The sequence below is a fragment of the Somniosus microcephalus genome, chromosome 5, assembly GCF_052327205.1.
Source record: "Somniosus microcephalus isolate GS21.2 chromosome 5, FLI_Smic_1.0, whole genome shotgun sequence".
In the NCBI taxonomy this organism is placed as follows: Eukaryota; Metazoa; Chordata; class Chondrichthyes; order Squaliformes; family Somniosidae; genus Somniosus; species Somniosus microcephalus.
This window is the reverse complement of record NC_140991.1, coordinates 72,705,970-72,724,561: the sequence shown is the minus strand read 5'-3', so window position 1 is coordinate 72,724,561 and position 18,592 is coordinate 72,705,970. Positions and strand designations below refer to the sequence as shown.

The following is an 18,592-nucleotide window of genomic DNA, read 5'->3' as shown; positions in this document are numbered from 1 at the left end:
GGGACGCTTGGTCTGTGGCTGGAGTTCCTGCACATGTTGCTAAGCAACAGGGAAGCCTGGATTTGTTGCTGTGTACGGAGCTCTCGTACCTTTTAAACTATACCTCTCTGTAATCTGGACTTTTTGATAAACCGGCACCACGCCGGTCCCGTTGGCGCCGGATAAGAGTTTCCTGTAAATTGAAAATATAATAGAATACTGTAAGAATTGTTTTTGCCCATCTTTTTATTCTGGTGTTTCTTATGCATTTGAGAATCATTTATGATTATTTAAATATATTTTAAGGACCTGCATTGAGTTGACTAATGAAAGGTGTTAATAGCAAGACAGAAAAAATGTTTACATGAGTATCACAAGATCAGGAACATTTTTTAATGCAAGTTGTTTTTAAAAAAAAAAATGACTCCATAGGTCATTTTCCAGTCCACTGTCTGAAAATTCCAAGATCGTGATTATACTCAACCACCTAATAGACATTGCTGCTAGCCACATATTTGTTGGGTCATGGCTAAAGTCCCTTCCATATGGATGGGTGAGTGAGCTGTGCACCGTGGTGGTAGATTCATCTCGTTATTCTGCACATGAAGGGGAGTTCTCGACCTTCATTTAATTTGACCAAAACGGGAAGGGGCTTCATTTATCTCAAGATATCACATTGCTGAAGTTTCATCTACATCGTCTTTTGAAAGGGAATAGGACAAAAAAAAATTTAAATCTGGGCTTTTAATTTAGAAATGAAACGTAAACATTACAAAACAAAAGTTAGCACATTGAGTAGTGGAGCATGCCTCATGATACTCCCATTGAGAGCAACATCCATCAAGAAATATATTGCTAGCAAGGCAAGCCAACAACCTGGAGCCATTTCACTAAGCATTAGTGCCGTAACGTGAAAACTTTGCTGCTGTATTTTAAGATGGCTTGAGATTGTAGGTCAGCTGAGTTATGCACCTAGGCACCTGAATTTGGATGATCAGCCATGATCGCATTGAATGGCGGAGCAAGCTCGAGGGGCCGAATGGCCTGCTCCTATCTTGTGCTCTCACTTCTGTAATACTTTCATTTGTGCATACTTGAAAAGGAAGTATACCACTTATAGTAGATACAGACTTCAGACTCCACTAAGTTTCCCTAGCCTACCCATCATTTCTCTTTCTCAACGTGCAAGTACTTGTACGGTTTCCCCCTCTTTCTCCCCCACCCCACCATTCGAAGAGAGTACCTCTTGTCCATGACTTCATGTAATGTGAGGCCTGCTCGTGCCCTCCTCCATTAATGTAGTCTAATATTTTTTCTTTTAATTTATTATAAATTTTTCCTATTGCCAGAGTTTCTGCATTGGTATTTTTGTGCTTAGCATTGTTGTGTTTGTAGTTTATATGCTGCCGATTAATGTGAAATTCATATTTTATACATCTATCACAATCAGGAACAACATCAAGCTCTATTTTATCAGATAATGCAGCAACAGCACCACCATCAACATGAGCTACAGCAGTTGCAGATCACTGGAACAACACAAATTCCTATGAATAACCTACTGGCAAGTGCCCAGACTCAACCACTTCACTCCGCTCCTCCCAATCCTTTCATATCCATTCATAGTGAAACTTCCACACCAAAAGTTGCAGTAAGTGTCATAGCCTGAAACAGTATATTTTACAATAGCAGTTCATGACAGAAGATATTTTACTCTTTTGTATGTCTAATTGGATTGTATTTCAAAGCTGTTGAAATTGAACACATAAATCTAACTTTAATTAGATTTATTTAAAACATAAGTACATCATACCCAAGTGTGTCTATTTGGTTTGAATGGAAATTGTTTTTTTTTTTTATATTGATCAATGTAAATAAATTGAGAATATTTTTACAATACGCCTACTTTTTACACTAAATATTTTGAAATAATTTAAGAAACTGAGGTGAAACACTGATTTTAAATTAATGGAATAATTTTAACATTGTACCTTTTCCTTTCTCCCCAGAGGCTCAATGACAAAGGCAGTCCTGTTACACAGGAAAAAAGTTGACACTGGATTTTTAAATTCCAGAATGTGTCTGTCCTGTTGTCATAGCAGTTCAGCCAGCTGCAGAGTGGATGAATCTTGGTGTGTAGTAGGAGTTGCTAAAGGATGGTGGCAAATACACTGGTAGTCACCATGTATGAACGTATAACCAAAATAACTTTCATAAGCCATTCCTATATCATCACAATATTTGGTTTACTAGTGTTGCAGCTTGATTGCACTAATATATAAAACTTCTCGAGTGACATTGAGCATCAAGGAATCTGAAAAATGAACTTTGATTCAAGTTTTACCAATGAAGTTGAAAACTTCAGTTTTTGTGCTCGTCTTGAACTGTTTTAATGCCAGTAAAATAATGATTTTTAAATAAAAAATTAAATATCTTTTAAAGGACATGCAAGTTACATTGCATAAAAGTGACAAAGGTATTATTGTTGCTGGTCCTGCAGATGTGACAGGCATGGCTTGGGATTTGCATCACCTGAGTTTTACATTGCATGCATTTTGTGTTGTGTCCTGTTCCTTTGCTGTGAATGTGGTATGCTTCCAGGACCACTGCTAGCATGGATACTCAGTTGTGGTGCAATAGGCTTCTGCGATTTTCTTGGCCGCTGGGGGACCAGATCAATCTATAAAGTGGAAGAAATGGATTAGCCTGCTGCTGGGGAAGGTTCCTTTGAGAGATGTGTTGGCTGTCAGCCTAACCAAGTGCCTGTTGCTAGGTCCATTGTGAAATAGCTCTGGACAGCTGAGTATGCACTCAATCACAATTCCTGTCACAGCAGCAGGAATTTCCAATAGTACATCATCTGCCTTCTTGGAAGGAAATCCCAACTCTACATGGCCAAACCAGTGTGAACAATCTGGAAACCAACCCCCTCCACCTATCCAACTGCAAGAATGTTTGAAGTTATGATTTAGTCTCAAGGTTGAATGTTGCAGTTTGTACCTCTCATCTGTAAATATGCTTTGGTGAATTTCATTAATTGCGGGGAAAAATTGAAATATAAAACCTCAATATTTTGGTTTGTGATATTTCTAATTAGCAGTTGTGCAGTTGACTGGAAGAGTATTGTTTTATTAATTTATTTTTATACATGCAGGGGAATTTTAGAAAGACATTAAGACCAACTGGATTTTGTAGATATTTACAAAGAAAAGTCAGTGTGGTTCATTTTAGATTCTTACTTTCAACCCACTGGTTGTTCTGTAACAAACTTTGTACAGATTTTGAAGAAATTTGCTGTAGTGTTTATTTTACTTAGTTGTAAAATATCAAATGTATTAAAGAATGATATAAAAAACTGTCTCAGCAATGATTGTTAGTAATGTTTGTACTCATGGGCATTACTGGTCTGCTAAAGATTGTGGGGCTAAAACCATGACTGCAATTTAGGAGTTACGGAAAATGTATCTGCTATTAATGACTTCTTTACTGCCTCCTGTGGCCTACAGCAAAAAATGAGCTGCCATTTTATTTATTTGTTGCTTAAATAATGGTGCTGTTGTATAAATATTTTCCAAGTGGTTTTTGGATTCCAAAGAAATTCTACTTGTGTTTTAAGTTTTTGTATGTTCAGCTTTTTAGCTGCCCTATTGTACATGGAAAATTAAGTTATCTCAAAGTTAATTCTCTGCATATAAAAGTAAAATTAAATTTTTAACATTTTTAAAGGAAGATATTCATTATTTTTGCACATCACATCGCAGATGCTGTCACTAAATCTGGCTTGTATTTTGATAATGATTTAAGAGTGATATATGGACTATTGCTTATTTCTTCTGCACCCCATGTGCTTCATTCCATGCAATTAGCCTAGATGTCATTATACAGGGAGTCAGTGCATCCCTCCTCCCAGAGCTCAACAGGAAAATATTCTTGCTTTATACCCTTCGCAACAGATTTCTCTCTTCAGTGCGGGCTTATCTTCTGTTTCAGGTTGTTAGTACCCCAGTGGTCTTACTAACTTTTTTGGAAGATTTGTCAAAGGCTAGAGGTCTTGATTTTAAACAGTTGAAAGTACTACAAGTTCCTTTGATTTGCCATGTTTGTTACTTAGTATGACACTGACAGCTTGCAAAATTTGTTTGTTTTCAATTCAAACCCATCATGCCTGCCTTCAGGGAATTTTGCACAAGTCCATCATAAATAAACTAGTAAATTATTGACAACAAATGAAATGTGCTAACCAATATGTGGGCCAGTAATGATGAAGCTGATGTTGTTGGCCACAGAATGGGAACTGTCGGTTTTAAATGAAGCACATGCTTGATACCAATCCAAGTTGACTCACTGCATCTTTCTTGAAAAAAGAGTACATCATCAAAGCAAGTTGCTGGCCCAGTCTCTCCCTGATCAGCACCAATGCAGTCCAGCTGAAAAGTTAATTTGGTACATTAAGCCTTTCACACTTTTGAAGACCTGAATCATGTCCTTTTTTTTCAATATTTTATCAAAATGTGAATTTAACTTAAATTTAAGCAACTAAAGCTCTAGCTTCCCAATGAATTTTTACTGAACTTGCTTAGATGGACCCAATTTCAATCTATGGTCCATGCAAAATTAGCTGATAATTAGAGGCAACAGTGGGTGTTACAATTGGCCTTGGGTTGGAGCCCAAGGGGAAAAGCAGCCATGGTTTCACTGCCTAATCTCCAGTTTTTGTAATTGTTTTCTACCAAGTTTACATTCACTGTATAAGGTGTAAGGTTTGTTTTAGCTCAAGCTTTCAATAGCTGATCATGACCGAGTTCTAATTAACCACAAAGCACTTTGATTCAACTGCCCCACTGATAATTATGATTTTAAAAACCGCTAACCCTCTTTGGCCTAAAAAAGGATGGGAGACCCCCTGGACTCTCTTTACAGTTCCTTGTTGCTCTTCAAATCTTTTAATGCCTGCCTTTGTAAGCATGGACAAACTCTTCCAACTGCAGTCCATTATAGAATTTCATATAACCTCCTTGGAATTGGATATTAGGCTGTATAAATAGATCCAATAAGTCTATTTGACATGACAATTCCTGTCATATAATGTCACAACAGGGTTTGATTACCAGCAACCCCAAAACATTATTTTGCTGTCTGGAGGTTATTTCACTGTTTGCATCACTAATTTGTATTTTCCTTTCTCTTTATTTACTCATCAAGGGAGGGATGTTAGTGGATGAGGAATTGAATGCTCTTCTAGACTATGATCATTTTAAGTGAATACATTTTGTTCAAAGTGCTCCACATGTTAAAGAAAAATGCATTTTTGTAGCAGTTTCATTGCTTTCAATGAGATTAAGTATTCAGATCAGATACAGCCCATGCCAGATGGACAGAAATAAAATCCCTAGCATCCACAATTGTACTAGTGTGTGCATTCCATTGGCCATGCTTACTGAGATTGTGGCTTCTGAAACTGCAAATTAATACTAATTTTTGCTGTTCTCATTAGGAAGTTCAGCTGCTTTTACATTGGTATAAAAACAGAACATTTTGGAAATACACAAGACAATGTTTCAGGTGTTATTCTGTCATAAGTTCTGATAAAGGGTACACACTCAAAATATAACCGGTTTTAACTTTACAGTTACAGACTGACCGGTTTATTTCCAACATTTTCTGTTTTTATTTCAGATTTCCATCATTTGCAGGTTCCCCTTTTTATTTTTCTGCTTTTATACTGATGTTTCTTCAGGTTCTGCTCTCTTATCCCAGCAGCATGAAAGCGGAGTTGACAATTCTGCTGCTGGGGTTGGAGCGTATGCAATGGGAGCAAACTTATCATCTCTTGGAATCAAACCTAAGCAACTGGCAGTATAAAAGTTGCTTTAAACATCCCAATCATACTTAACTAGATTTGCATCAAGACATGAAAGGACCATTGACCTAATATGTTGCATTTTTCATTATTAAATGTTATTTATTACACCTCACCCAGTTAAGTGGCTGAATTACATTCATCTCAGTATATCCAGCTGTCATCCACAAACTTTTTATAACAGATCCTCTGCTCCGAATACCTTTGTCAAGATAATTAGCATTATGAACAGCAAGATCCCAGGGTTGATCCATGCAGGCTTCTGGTCCCAAGTACCTAATTAAGACTATTATCGTGAATAACTGTCCTTTGTTTATTATCTAACCAATTAATAATCCAATTTACAGCTTCATCTTGTATCATATAAGCTTGTGTAGTAGCTACATCACCTGTGAGTTAACCCCATGTAATTTTCCATTTTTTTCCTGAAAGTCAGTGTAAACATTCACTTTACCCATATCCTTATTCACAAAGAATTGAAAGTTCATTAGGCAAACGCCTGGAATTTCTGCAGCAGTCCTTCTAATTACTGCTGTAACCTTGGCAGAAACCTCAAACAGCAGTTTATGCTGTTCCTTCAGGGTTTCTGATAATCTTCCACCAAGTTGCAGCTGGAGATTGGGGCACCCCGTAGTTGCAGTGACTCAGATTTTACTTCCATTTAAATATACTTTAGATTTTTTGCTTTATATTAAACTCTCATTCTTCCACTATAGAAGTCAATCTCTATTACCTACAATTCCCAGTTTTGTTGTAAAATGCCATATCTACTGAGCTTTGCACAATTTCTGTCACAGCCCCCTCTGCCCTTATTTGTTTCAGTATTGCATCCCAGATTCAACTGCTCCAGTTTATTAGACCATGTAGCTCTGAACTTTGTTTCATTAACTCAGATATGCCCTTAACTACAGGACTTACCTTGTTTAGGTACTTTAAGGTGTCAGACTTGGCTCAGTGGTAACACTGCCCGAGTCAGAAGGTTGTGGTTTCAAGCCCCCCTCCAGAGACCTGAGCACAATCAAGGTTGCCTGCCACTTCAATGCTGCACTGTCAGAGGCACCATCTTTTGGCTGAGACATTAAACGGAGACCGTGCCTGTCCTCTCGGGTGGATGCAAAAGATCCCATGGCAGTTATCAAAGAGCAGGGGAGTTCTCCCCAGATAAATGTTCATCCCTCAACCAACAGCAGTAAAACAAATGATCTGGTCATTTATCTCATTGCTGTTTGTGGGCAAATTGTCTACTACATTACAACAGTAACTACACTTCAGAAACTACTTAATTGGCTGTGAAGCAATTTGGGATGTCCCATGGTTGTGAAAGACACTATATAAATGCAAGTTCTTGCTTTACTTTGTTTAGAATATGATTGACATCTTCTACAGTAAAACTTATGGAGCTCATATTACTATCAGCCTTTCTGATATCTTTCATGGTTAAAGCCAGAGTTGTGTAATACTTTGCTTGTTCGCACACAATTGACATTTTTCCTGAATCATGGCTTTGTTCAGTGCAGAACCTTTTGCTTCTGCACATCGGAACAACAACATCCATTTACGGTGCCCTCAACATTGTAAAGCACCTTGCGATGTTTTTCTGAGATACAATCAGGTTAAAAATTTGGCACCGTGAAAAAAAGAGATATTAGGAGTGGCCAAGAGCTTGGTTTTAAGGACAATCTTAAAGGAGAGGCAGAGGGGTGTAGCAGAGGAAATACTAGAATGGTGCCAGATGTCTGAAGTTACAGCCACCAGTGGAGAGGTGAGCAAAATGTAGTCAATGGAATGGAGAGTTTAAGGGACCGGGGGGGGGGGGGGGTCGTTGTTGTCGGGCTGGAGGAGGTGAAAAACCATGAAGAGATTTAAACGTGTGAGAATTTTAAATTGGAGGTTTTGGGGACCGGAAGCACAGGGCAGATGGGTGAGCGGGATGGGATATCGGTAGCAGAGTTTTGGATGAGCTGAAGTTTATGGAGAATGGGAGGACAGCCAAGTGAACATTAGAATTAATCAGGTTTGGAGACGACAAAGACATGAGAGTTTCAGCAGCAGATGAGCTGGGGCAGTGGTGGGCAATGTTATGGAGGTGGAAGTAGGCGGTCTTTGTAATGGCGAGGAGTCAGAAGCTCAGATCGTGGTCCAATAGGGTACCAAGGCTACAAAACAATCTGGTTTAGCCAGAGGCAGTGGCTGGGGAAGGAATCTGTGGCATGGGTCCTGCGTTTGTAGCAGGACCCAAAGACAACTATGGCTTTAGTCTTCCCAATATTTAACTGCAAGATTGGAGACTGGACAAACGGGCTGACAACACAGAAGCAGTGGCAGGGTCAAAAGAGGTGATGGAGAGATAGAGCTGGATGTTGTCAGCGTATATGTGGAAGCTGGCCCCATGACCATGGATGTTGCAAAGGGGTAGCAAGTAGGTGAGGAAAGAGAATTCAAAGGACAGATCCTTAGGGGACTCTGGGGTAATACTGCAGGGTGGGAAGAGAAGCCATTCTTGGAGCTGCAAGGAAAATGGGATCAGAGCAGAAATCAAGTCTGTTGCTGGCATTTCTAACATGCAGTGGGTATGAGCAAGCTTAATGATAGTTTTCCAAAAATAATTTTATGTAGTGTTATAAATTAAATTTTAGGGCTCATTACAAATTCAGGCCAATCATGATACCTTCTTGGGTTCAGTGGCATCAGTATAGGAGTTGACTCACACTGCCCAAAACCTATATGCATAATAGCATGTGATCTGGGCTCATGCCTTTCACATATATGCTTCTTCAATGTCTCTGAAGGTGGACTGAGCAAACACTGGATACACAAATCACTAAAAGTTGCAACATAGGTTAGAAAGGCCATAAAAAAAGCAAACCAAGTACTAGGATTTATTTCTAGAGGGATAGAATTGAAAAGTAGGGAAGTTATGCTAAACCTGTGTCGAACCTTGGTTAGACCACACAGAGTACTGCGTACAATTCTGGCCACCATATTATAAAAATATAGAGGCACTGGAGAGGGTGCAGAGATTTGCAAGGATGATAGCAGAAATGCGAGGGTATACATATCAGGAAAGGATGAACAAGCTGGGTCTCTTTGCTCTTGAAAAAAGGCTATGGAGTGACCTAATAGAAGTCTTTAAAATTATGAAAAATTTTGATAGTGGATAATGTTGCCACTTGTGGGGAAGAGCATAACTAGAGGCCAAGATAGTCACCAAGAAATCCAATACGGAATTCAGAAGAAACTTCTTTACCCAAAGAGTGGTGAGAATGTGGAACTCGCTGCCACAGGGAGTGGTTGAAGCGAATAGTATAGATGCATTTAAGGGGAGGCTAGACAAGCATATGAGGGAAAAGGGAATAGAGGGTTTTGCTGATAGATTTAGATGAAAGACTGGAGGAGGCTTGTGTGGAGCATTAACGCTGGCATGGACTGGTGGGGCCGAATGGCCTGTTTCTGTGCCGTATATCCTATGTAAAACGATGCAAATCGATGTGTTTTATTTCACAGTATGAACATACAGAATGGCAGTTATGATCAACTCAAGTTAATCCAAATAGTACCACTTATCATGTAATGATGCAAAATAAAACACATCATCCTTCCTGGGTGTGTTGTCTTAATTGACAAACAAGATGACTTCTAACTGTTCCTCCAGCATTTCTGATGTTTCAGTTTCAGAAAAGTCCTTGCAACTTTCTTCTAAAAATGACAGCCGTTGAAACATACCATTTCAAAAATCTCCCTCCGTTCACTGCTAAAAAAGATATTAAAGACTTTACAATACAATTGGTGTGGGGCATTTACCAATTATTGAGAAGTTAACAAAATGTTTATTTACAATCTATGAGGGTACCTCAATGATGCTAATTCATTAATACCATATCTGCCTATTGTCTCAGTCTTTTCTTAACTTGCATGAATACACTGCTTTAAAACATAGCATTTAAATAATATGGATATCTAGTGAAGGAGCAACTCAAAGGAATGTGTAATTTCTTTCAGTTATTTGATAGGTGGTTGGTTGTTCATTGACTATGTTTTAATAACAATGAGAAAATAGTTTTTCACGTGGTAGTTTTACTGAATTATAAATTTGAAGTGATCAGGATGCTTCCTGCCCTACAGCCACTAAGTCAATACAGATCAGGGAAGCTGATCCATACAGAACTTTAAAAAACACACATTTCCCAATCACAACATCTAACTATATCTTACTCTGAAGATTTTCACCTACCTTGAAAACCAAACCGAGTACTGTACCTACATAACAACAGTCAATTCAACTCAAAATAATTCCGTGTATGAGAGATTTGGGATGTTTCTGCGAAATGTGATGAGCTATGCAAATCTATGTCTTTGATCGCTCTTTGCATGAAGTTCTTCCCAAAATCTGCCTTAAATTGTCTCGTGAGGGTGCCTCCAAGTCACCCAGAATTATCACTTGTGCCACCTGGAGAGAGGTGGCACTGGTACTGACTGGCAACTCCGTCATCCAAGGACTGCAGAACAATGTTGCAACAAGTTCCATGTCCTCAGCCAGGTATGCCAGGCAACACACTGCACAACTCTCCCTTTTCACCGTGCCCACCCTGGGCATCAGCACACTCTATCCTCAAAGCAACACTTCCACATCAACCAGATAGTGTCTTTTTTCTCACCATCTAAGGAAGCTATGTAAAAATATTACATCATAGTTTAGTGTAGCAATCACAAACTGTTAATTTCTAATAGTTAAGCAGCAAGCATAGCTTAATAACTACTGTTAAAAATATATAGTGTTATTGCTACCATTTGCTTTTTACGATTTAATAATTTTTTTGGGCACTTAAAATCCAAGTCATAGTCTAGCCTAGTGTTATTCTGCTGCCTTCCAAAGACAAGGGGAATTGCATGATGAAGTCAGTGACCGAAATTACAAATTTGCCTAGACATCCGGCCAATAAAAATACATTAAGATTAAGGGGTCACCTGCAAGAGAAGCCAAAAATATCCTAACAAAAAGAGTAAAGGAACCCCAAAAATATAACGGAGTGTATGTTAAATATAACAGTGGTATAGTGTGATCAGGAAAGATAATTATGGGCTATTCTGCATACATCTATGAAACCATCAGCATAGTGATTAAGTTTAGTAAGCAAAAATAAATAATATTTTCAGATATCAGTTCCCCCCCTTTCAAAACCACCATCAACCCATTCAACAAAAACCACCCGACCCTCTGTCCTTGTGATTTACTAGCTCTTTCCAATCTGCCTTTCCTCTCCAAAGTCCTTGAATGTGGTGTCCCCTCTCAAATCCCGCAACTCTCTTTGAATTACTCCAGTCAGATTTCCATCTCTGCTACAGCGCCAAAACAAACCTATGCAAAGTCACCAGCAACATTTACTACCTTCTTCAAGGCAGTCATCATCAACCTCTCCTCAAAATACACACCTTAAACCATTCTATTCTTCCCATCCTAAATTTTCCCTTTTCCCAAGACCTGCAATGCACTCATCTCTCTGTTAAAGACCCTGCAAATCTGGTTTCCACCTTTCCGACAGCAATGATATGCTGTTACTGCTCATTGTTGCGATGTCCAAGAAATAATGGGTTTGAATCAGCAGCTTAATATTTGTTCATTCTGCTTGCATCTTTCATGGAAAAAAAGGGGAAAACAATGGAAATGTCCAAGAAACCTTCACGTCTAGAAAATAGAAAACCTTCAGGTTGACTTGGACCTGGCCTACAGTCAGACATGCAGGAGCTGGTCATCCAAGGAGACAAACCAACCTAGTACGATACCCTCCCTCCTGGAACCACGATAGGGTTCCCCTTGTCCTCACCTTTCACCCCACCAGCCTCCAGAGTCAACGGATCATCCTCCGCCATTTCCGCCACCTCCAAAGTGATCCCACCACCAAACGCATCTTCCCCTCCCCTCCCCTTTCAGCATTCCGTAGGGACCGCTCCCTCCGAGACACCCTAGTTCACTCCTCTATCACGCCCAGCACCCCTTCGCACGGCACCTTCCCGTGCAAGCGCAGGAGATGCAACACCTGCCCTTATACCTCCCTCCTTCCCACTGTCCAGGGCCCCAAACACCCCTTCCAGGTGAAACAGCGATTTACTTGTACTTCTTGCAATCTAGCATACTGTATTCGCTGCTCACGATGTGGTCTCCTCTACATTGGGGAGACCAAACGCAGATTGGGTGACCGCTTTGCGGAACACCTCCGTTCAGTCCGTAAGGGGGACCCCGAGCTTCCGGTCGCCTGTCACTTTAATTCACCGCCCCATTCCCACTCAGACCTCACTGTACTCGGGCTCTTGCACTGAATGTAAAAGGTATGATCAGCAAGTTTGCAGATAACACGAAAATTGGTGGGGTGGTAAATAGCGAGGCGGGAAGCCTCAAGCTACAGGACGATATAGATGGGTTGGTCAGATGGGCGGAACAGTGGCAAATGGAATTTAACCCTTAAAAGTGTGAGGTGATGCATTTTGGACGGACTAACAAGGCAAGGGAATACACAATGAATGGTAAGGCCCTAGGAGAGACAGAGGATCAGAGGGACCTTGGTGTGCATGTACATAGATCCCTGAAGGCAGCAGAACAGGTGGATAAGGTGGTTAAAAAGGCATATGGGATACTTGCCTTCATTAGCCGAGGCATAGAATATAAGAGCAGGGAGGTTATGATGGAGCTGTACAAAACGCTGGTAAGGCCACAGCTGGAGTACTGTGTGCAGTTCTGGTCACCACACTATAGGAAGGATGTGATTGCTTTGGAGAGGGTGCAGAGGAGAGTTACCAGGATGTTACCTGGGCTGGAGCGCTTCAGCTATGAAGAAAGACTGGACAGGCTGGGGTTGTTTTCCTTGGAGCAGAGAAGGCTGAGGGGGGACCTGATTGAGGTATACAAAATTATGAGGGGCATACATAGGGTGGATAGAAAGGAACTTTTCCCCTTAGTAGAAGGGTCAATAACAAGGGGGCATAGATTGAAGGTAAGGGGCAGGAGGTTTAGAGGGGATTTGAGAAAAAACTTTTTTACCCAGAGGGTGGTTGGAATCTGGAACTCACTGCCTGAAAGGGTGGTAGAGGCAGGAACCCTCACAACATTCAAGAAGCGTTTGGATGAGCACTTGAAATGCCATAGCATACAAGGCTACGGACCAAATGCTGGAAAATGGAATTAGATTAGACAGGGCTTGATGGCCGGCGTGGACGCGATGGGTCGAAGGGCCTCTTTCTGTGCTGTATAACTCTGTATGACTCATTGTTCCACGGAAGCTCAACGTAAACTTGAGGAACAGCACCTCATCTTCCAATTAGGCACTTTACAGCCTTCCGGACTCAACATCGAGTTCAACAATTTCAGATCATAACCTCGGCCCCCATTACATTTTCGCTTATATTTTATCCACATCTTTGTTTTGGCCCTTCCCCCCCCCTTTTTTTTTTCTCTCCCACATGGCAGCTGTCTCTCATTCTGCCAGAACATTTCACGCCTAATCTAGAGCCGTCTTTTGTCTCCTCTAGAGCCGTCTTTTGTCTCCACTAGTCCTATCACCATCTCGTCTCGTTTTGAATACCTCTTAATGTCATGTCACTTCTTTTGTTCTCTCCCAGCCCTGCCTTTCGATCTATTTCATTTCCTTTCCAGTTTTGAAAAAGGGTTAGACCCGAAACGTCGACTCTTATTTTTTCTCCACGGATGTTGCCTGGCCTGCTGAGTTTTTCCAGCATTTTCTGTTGTTATTTTGGACAAACCAACCTATTTCACTTTACATTTATGACAATTAATTGAACGTAGGCACAAGAGGAATAATATTACAGTATTATGTGCAATGCTGGGCACCTCAGTATAGGAAAGATATTAGAGCCAAAGAAAATATATTGAAGATTCTCTGGAATTCATACTAGGAGAGGTTATAGTTATGAAAAAAATGCCACTGGAACAGATAAGTTTAAGGGGGTGATCTAATAGAAGTTTTCAAAATTATGTAAGATTTTAAGGAAGTAAACAGATAGTTTCCACTAGTTAGTGAATCAAGGGGGTATAAACATAAGATTATCACTAAAAGAATGAAGGAGCAAGTTAGAAGAGGGTAGCACTTTCAAAGAGCTGGCACAGGCACGATGGGCCAAATGGCCCCCTTCCGTACTGAATGATTCTATGATTAGAACATGGAACGCATTATCACAAGTGGTTTTCGTCACTGGAAAGGGAATTGGATAGGTATTTGAAAAGGAAGAATATAAAAGAAACTGGGGAAAAGATAGGGAAATGGGTTTAGAGTAGACAGTTCCAGTTGAAGAGCTAAATTCGAGTACAGGAGCAAGGATGTCTTGCTGCAGTTGTACAGGGCCTTGGTGAGACCACACCTTGAGTATTGTGTGCAGTTTTGGTCGCCTTATCTGAGGAAGGATGTTCTTGCCATGGAGGGAGTACAGCGAAGATTCACCAGGCTGATACCTGGGATGACAGGAATGACGTATGAGGAGAGATTGGGTCGATTTGGCTTATATTCGCTAGAGTTTAGAAGAATGAGAGGGGATCTCATTGAAACTTATAAAATTCTAACAGGACTGGACAGACTAGATGCAGGAAGGATGTTCCCGATGGCCGGGGAGTCCAGAACCAGGGGCCACAGTTTAAGGATAAGGGGTAAGCCATTTAGGACTGAAATGAGGAGGAATTTCTTCACCCAGAGAGTGGTGAACCTGTGGAATTCTCTACCACAGAAAGCAGTTGAGGCCAATTCATTAAATATATTCAAGAAGGAGTTAGATATATTTCTTAAGGTTAAAGGGATCAAGGGATATGGGGAGAAAGCAGGGACAGGGTACTGAATTTGGATGATCAGCCATGATCTCGTTGAATGGCAGAACAGGCTCGAGGGGCCGAATGGCCTACTCCTATCTTCTATGTTTCTATGAATGAAGAGCCAACTGGCCGCTTTGAGTGTTGTAACTTCAACCATTTCATCCCCAGACACCTCCAAACTGGAAATGTTATCCCCAGACACCTCCAAACTGGAAATGTTATCCCCAGACACCTCCAAACTGGAAATTTTATCCCCAGACACCTCCAAACTGGAAATGTTATCCCCAGACACCTCCAAACTGGAAATGTTATCCCCAGACACCTCCAAACTGGAAATGTTATCTCCAGACACCTCCAAACTAGAAATGTTATCCCCAGACACCTCCAAACTGGAAATTTTATCCCCAAACACCTCCAAACTGGAAATTTTATCTCCAGACACCTCCAAACTGGAAATGTTATCCCCAGACACCTCCAAACTGCAAATGTTATCCCCAGACACCTCCAAACTGGAAATTTCATCTCCAGACACCTCCAAACTGGAAATGTTATCCCCAGACACCTCCAAACTGGAAATGTTATCCCCAGACACCTCCAAACTGGAAATTTTATCCCCAGACACCTCCAAACTGGAAATTTTATCTCCAGACACCTCCAAACTGGAAATTTTCTTGAACCACATTAGTGATTTTTTACCTCAAGGATAAATTTGTGAAATGGTGGAACATCTGCCACTACATTGTCCACCCCAGCTAAATGTCTGAGTCAAGCATAAACTTTTGAATCAGACACCATGGATCTGGTCTTGAAAAAGAGAACAGTAGTAAGCCCCTCCCCGTTTATTCTTATTCTAATTGCACACCTGACAATTTTCCCTGTTCTTTGGTTTGGAACTCGGCCCGAGCTATTTTCCTACCCATAGTTCCAGGCAATTAATGTGTCAGGTTAACTGTTGGATTGTTCTCTGCAGGTGGGCACTCCATCCTGTTACGGACACATCCATTACCACCACCAAGTGTAGGGAAGGCTATCACAAGACATAAGTGTAGCATGCTTGGTTCCGAGGGACTGCCTAAGAGGAGGAAGAGAATGCTTGGGAGGAACAGATGACTTTAGACTTTAAGTTCCCAAAGTTGTCCACCACTGGGGGTTTTCTCACCTCATTTCTGTGTCTGTTGTAGACTAATTGATAAGAGATGGATAACTATGATTAGTCAACAACTCCATTATCATTGAATAATGCGATTACCAGGATGGCAGTAGGCGAACTAGATGGACCTTGGAACTTTCTTTCTCTAGCACAAACACGACTTGTAACTGGGGGAAAAACAAACATTATGCCACAGATGGACTTTATAGGGCACGGGAGTAGATGGTCACACGTGGCACTGCCTATCTGCAATGTCATGACAGCACTTTCTTACATGTGCACATCATTCCCCAGAACAAATCACAATGCTTTAAGCCCAGTATGGGTGGAGGATATTTCATGAGGAAGACAGGGTTCTAAAAATTCCTAATTACAGTTGGAACTGCCCTACTGAGTGCACCCAGTATAATTATGGCAATTTCACAAATGTATCCTCACCAGTTTCATACTGATTCAGATTATGGCAGCAGATCTCAATATAACTGAGGCACTGAAAACCAAAATGGAAACACAGCCTAAAGGGATGAGGTTTTGTGCCAGTATCATTATACCAGGCTCATACCAGTATATATCTGGTGATAAAATTCAAGCATTAACAACTTTTGAAACAGTTTCTACTGTGTACAACAGATGGAAATGTTAAAACTGAACTTGCTGGGAACTAGATGTACTGTACATTACAGTATGTAGGAAAAATCTTATTCAAAAGGGAGACTACTTTCTGAAACATGCTTCTGTGTTGTGTTGTAGTAAGCAAATGTTTTGGAATCTTAAGTCATCATAACTCATTTGAGACTGGACTGTTATTTGTGGATTACAGCACACAAATGTGTGACTACATGAAGTCTGGATTCAAAAAATATATAAATATTAGTAAAAGGCTTCTGCATAAACCAAAATTCAAACACACTTAATCACAACCACAGATGCATCACATTTGTCAACTGGACAAACGTTTGCGACTTTAGAAAAAATACCATTGAAAGTTTCTACACTGTGCTGTTCCAGCATCACAGGTAACTTGCAGAAACAAAGCTTCACTCCACTTAAGTAAATCCTAACTTTGACATACATTAACTTATTACTAATGCAGATTGCAAAAAATAAGCAAAGACAGTGCACTGTACAGAACTCCTTGGCAGATCCTCTTCAACTTTACATACTCAAGGATTTAAAACCAATTGATTTGTGCATGCATTAAAAAAATCATTCCACAGAGGATTCTCCAAAGGTTCAGTAGCTAGGGACAACATGTGGTGTGGTACTGAGCCATGCTAAACAAGAAGGTCCCTACTTAGATCACCTGCCTCCATTGTATTAGCTGATCCCAGCCAGGGTTGCAATTGGCTTTCCGATCATGCTCATTACCCAGAGACTCACGCTACAAGCACGTGTGGATATTGACCAAGGACAGGTTTTGATCGCGACTCAGCTATGAATACCGATACTCGGGCTAGGCTCACATATGAAGATTGGTCACTTGGGCGAGGTACTGAAGGGTTGCTATCACCCTTGGAGTTGAACCGTATGGTGCACCATAGTTAAGGAGAGATGGGGGATGAAAAAGCAGAAACAGAAAAAAAGTCAATTCAAATTAAACTCCTTAATTATGATCTTAATTTGCAGTTGGATTTTACATAATCTCAAAACACCCTGTTTTGTATTAGTATGCATAAAATAACTACTCAGTTAAAAATGCAAGAAACCAAACTCTTATCAACAATCTGCAAGGAAAGGAATACAAACTTATGACCAATGTATAAAGACAAGCGTGAAACTGGGGTACAGAAAATTAGTTTCTTATAAACAAATTTAAAACTATCCAGATGTGCATGGCATTTAATGAACAAATGGGATTCTAAAATATGAAACTATCAGATTATTCTGTAGGAGATGGTGGCACATTGATTTTTTTTAAACTAAGGCACATGACATTGTCAAAAAAGAAAGCTGAGGTAAGTTATAAGCAACTAGGCTCCAGGTTTACACAATATATTTGTCGATGGCACATTACTGCTTCTGGAGTGAGACCAGTGGTCATAGGTACCATTTTCAGTCAGCTTTTGGCTTGTTTCCTCTTCATGACCAGTTCAGCCAATAGTTTGTACCTGATTATGCATTCTTCCTGCAAAACAATAAGAAATTTGGCATTAAGACTGATCAGTGTTTCATCAGCAAGCTACTACTACAAGTTATCTTTTATAGCTCCTTCAACATAGGAAAAACAGCGCAAGGCAGTTCCTAAAGAAAAAATGGGTACTGAGAACCAAAGGACGAGATATTTGAGAGGGTGCCAAAAGCTTGGTCAAAGGAGTTGATTTTAATGAAGGAGGGTTAGGGAGGGAATTGCAGAGCATGGGGCCTAGGTGGCTTCAAATGGTAGGTAATTCAGCTCATCTGCTGCTGAAACCCTCACACATACCTTTGTTACCTATTCCAACGTACTCTTGACCGGCCTCCCATCTTCCACAAACTTGAATTCATCAAAAACTCTTCTGCCCGTATCCTACTCGCACCAAGTCCTGTTCACCCATCACCCCTGTGCTCGCTGACCTACACTGGCTCGATTTTAAAATTCTCATCCTCGTTTTCAAATCCCTCCATGGCCTTACCCCTTCCCTATCTCTGTAACCTCCTCCAGCCCTACAACCCTCAGATATCTGCACTCCTCCAATTCTGGACTCTTGCGTATCCCCGATTATAATCGCTCCACCATTGGCGGCCGTGCCTTCTGTTGCCTAGGCCCTAAGCTCTGGAATTCCCACCCTAAACCTCTCTACTTTTCTTTCGTCTT

The 18,592-nt window shown here is 40.6% G+C and overlaps 2 protein-coding genes across 12 annotated transcripts in view; one reads left to right on the top strand and one right to left on the bottom strand.

Annotated features, from left to right (window-relative positions):
- Positions 1 to 3,704, top strand: part of mllt10 (MLLT10 histone lysine methyltransferase DOT1L cofactor) — a 280,530-nt gene extending 276,826 nt beyond the window's left edge. For all 11 annotated transcript variants that reach the window (XM_085987805.1, XM_085987795.1, XM_085987802.1 and 8 more), the window contains 2 exons: positions 1,430 to 1,630; positions 1,989 to 3,704. In XM_085987805.1, the coding sequence (XP_085843931.1) occupies positions 1,430 to 1,630; positions 1,989 to 2,033 (246 nt within the window). In that variant the 3' untranslated portion in view covers positions 2,034 to 3,704. The remainder of the gene's footprint in view (positions 1 to 1,429; positions 1,631 to 1,988) is intronic.
- A 13,682-nt stretch (positions 3,705 to 17,386) lies between these two features.
- The window catches only part of LOC147117116 (dnaJ homolog subfamily C member 1-like), a 107,259-nt gene continuing 106,053 nt past the window's right edge, over positions 17,387 to 18,592 (bottom strand). The window contains exon 5 of the mRNA XM_085987807.1: positions 17,387 to 17,923. Coding sequence (XP_085843933.1) covers positions 17,855 to 17,923 — 69 coding nt within the window. The 3' untranslated portion in view covers positions 17,387 to 17,854. The remainder of the gene's footprint in view (positions 17,924 to 18,592) is intronic.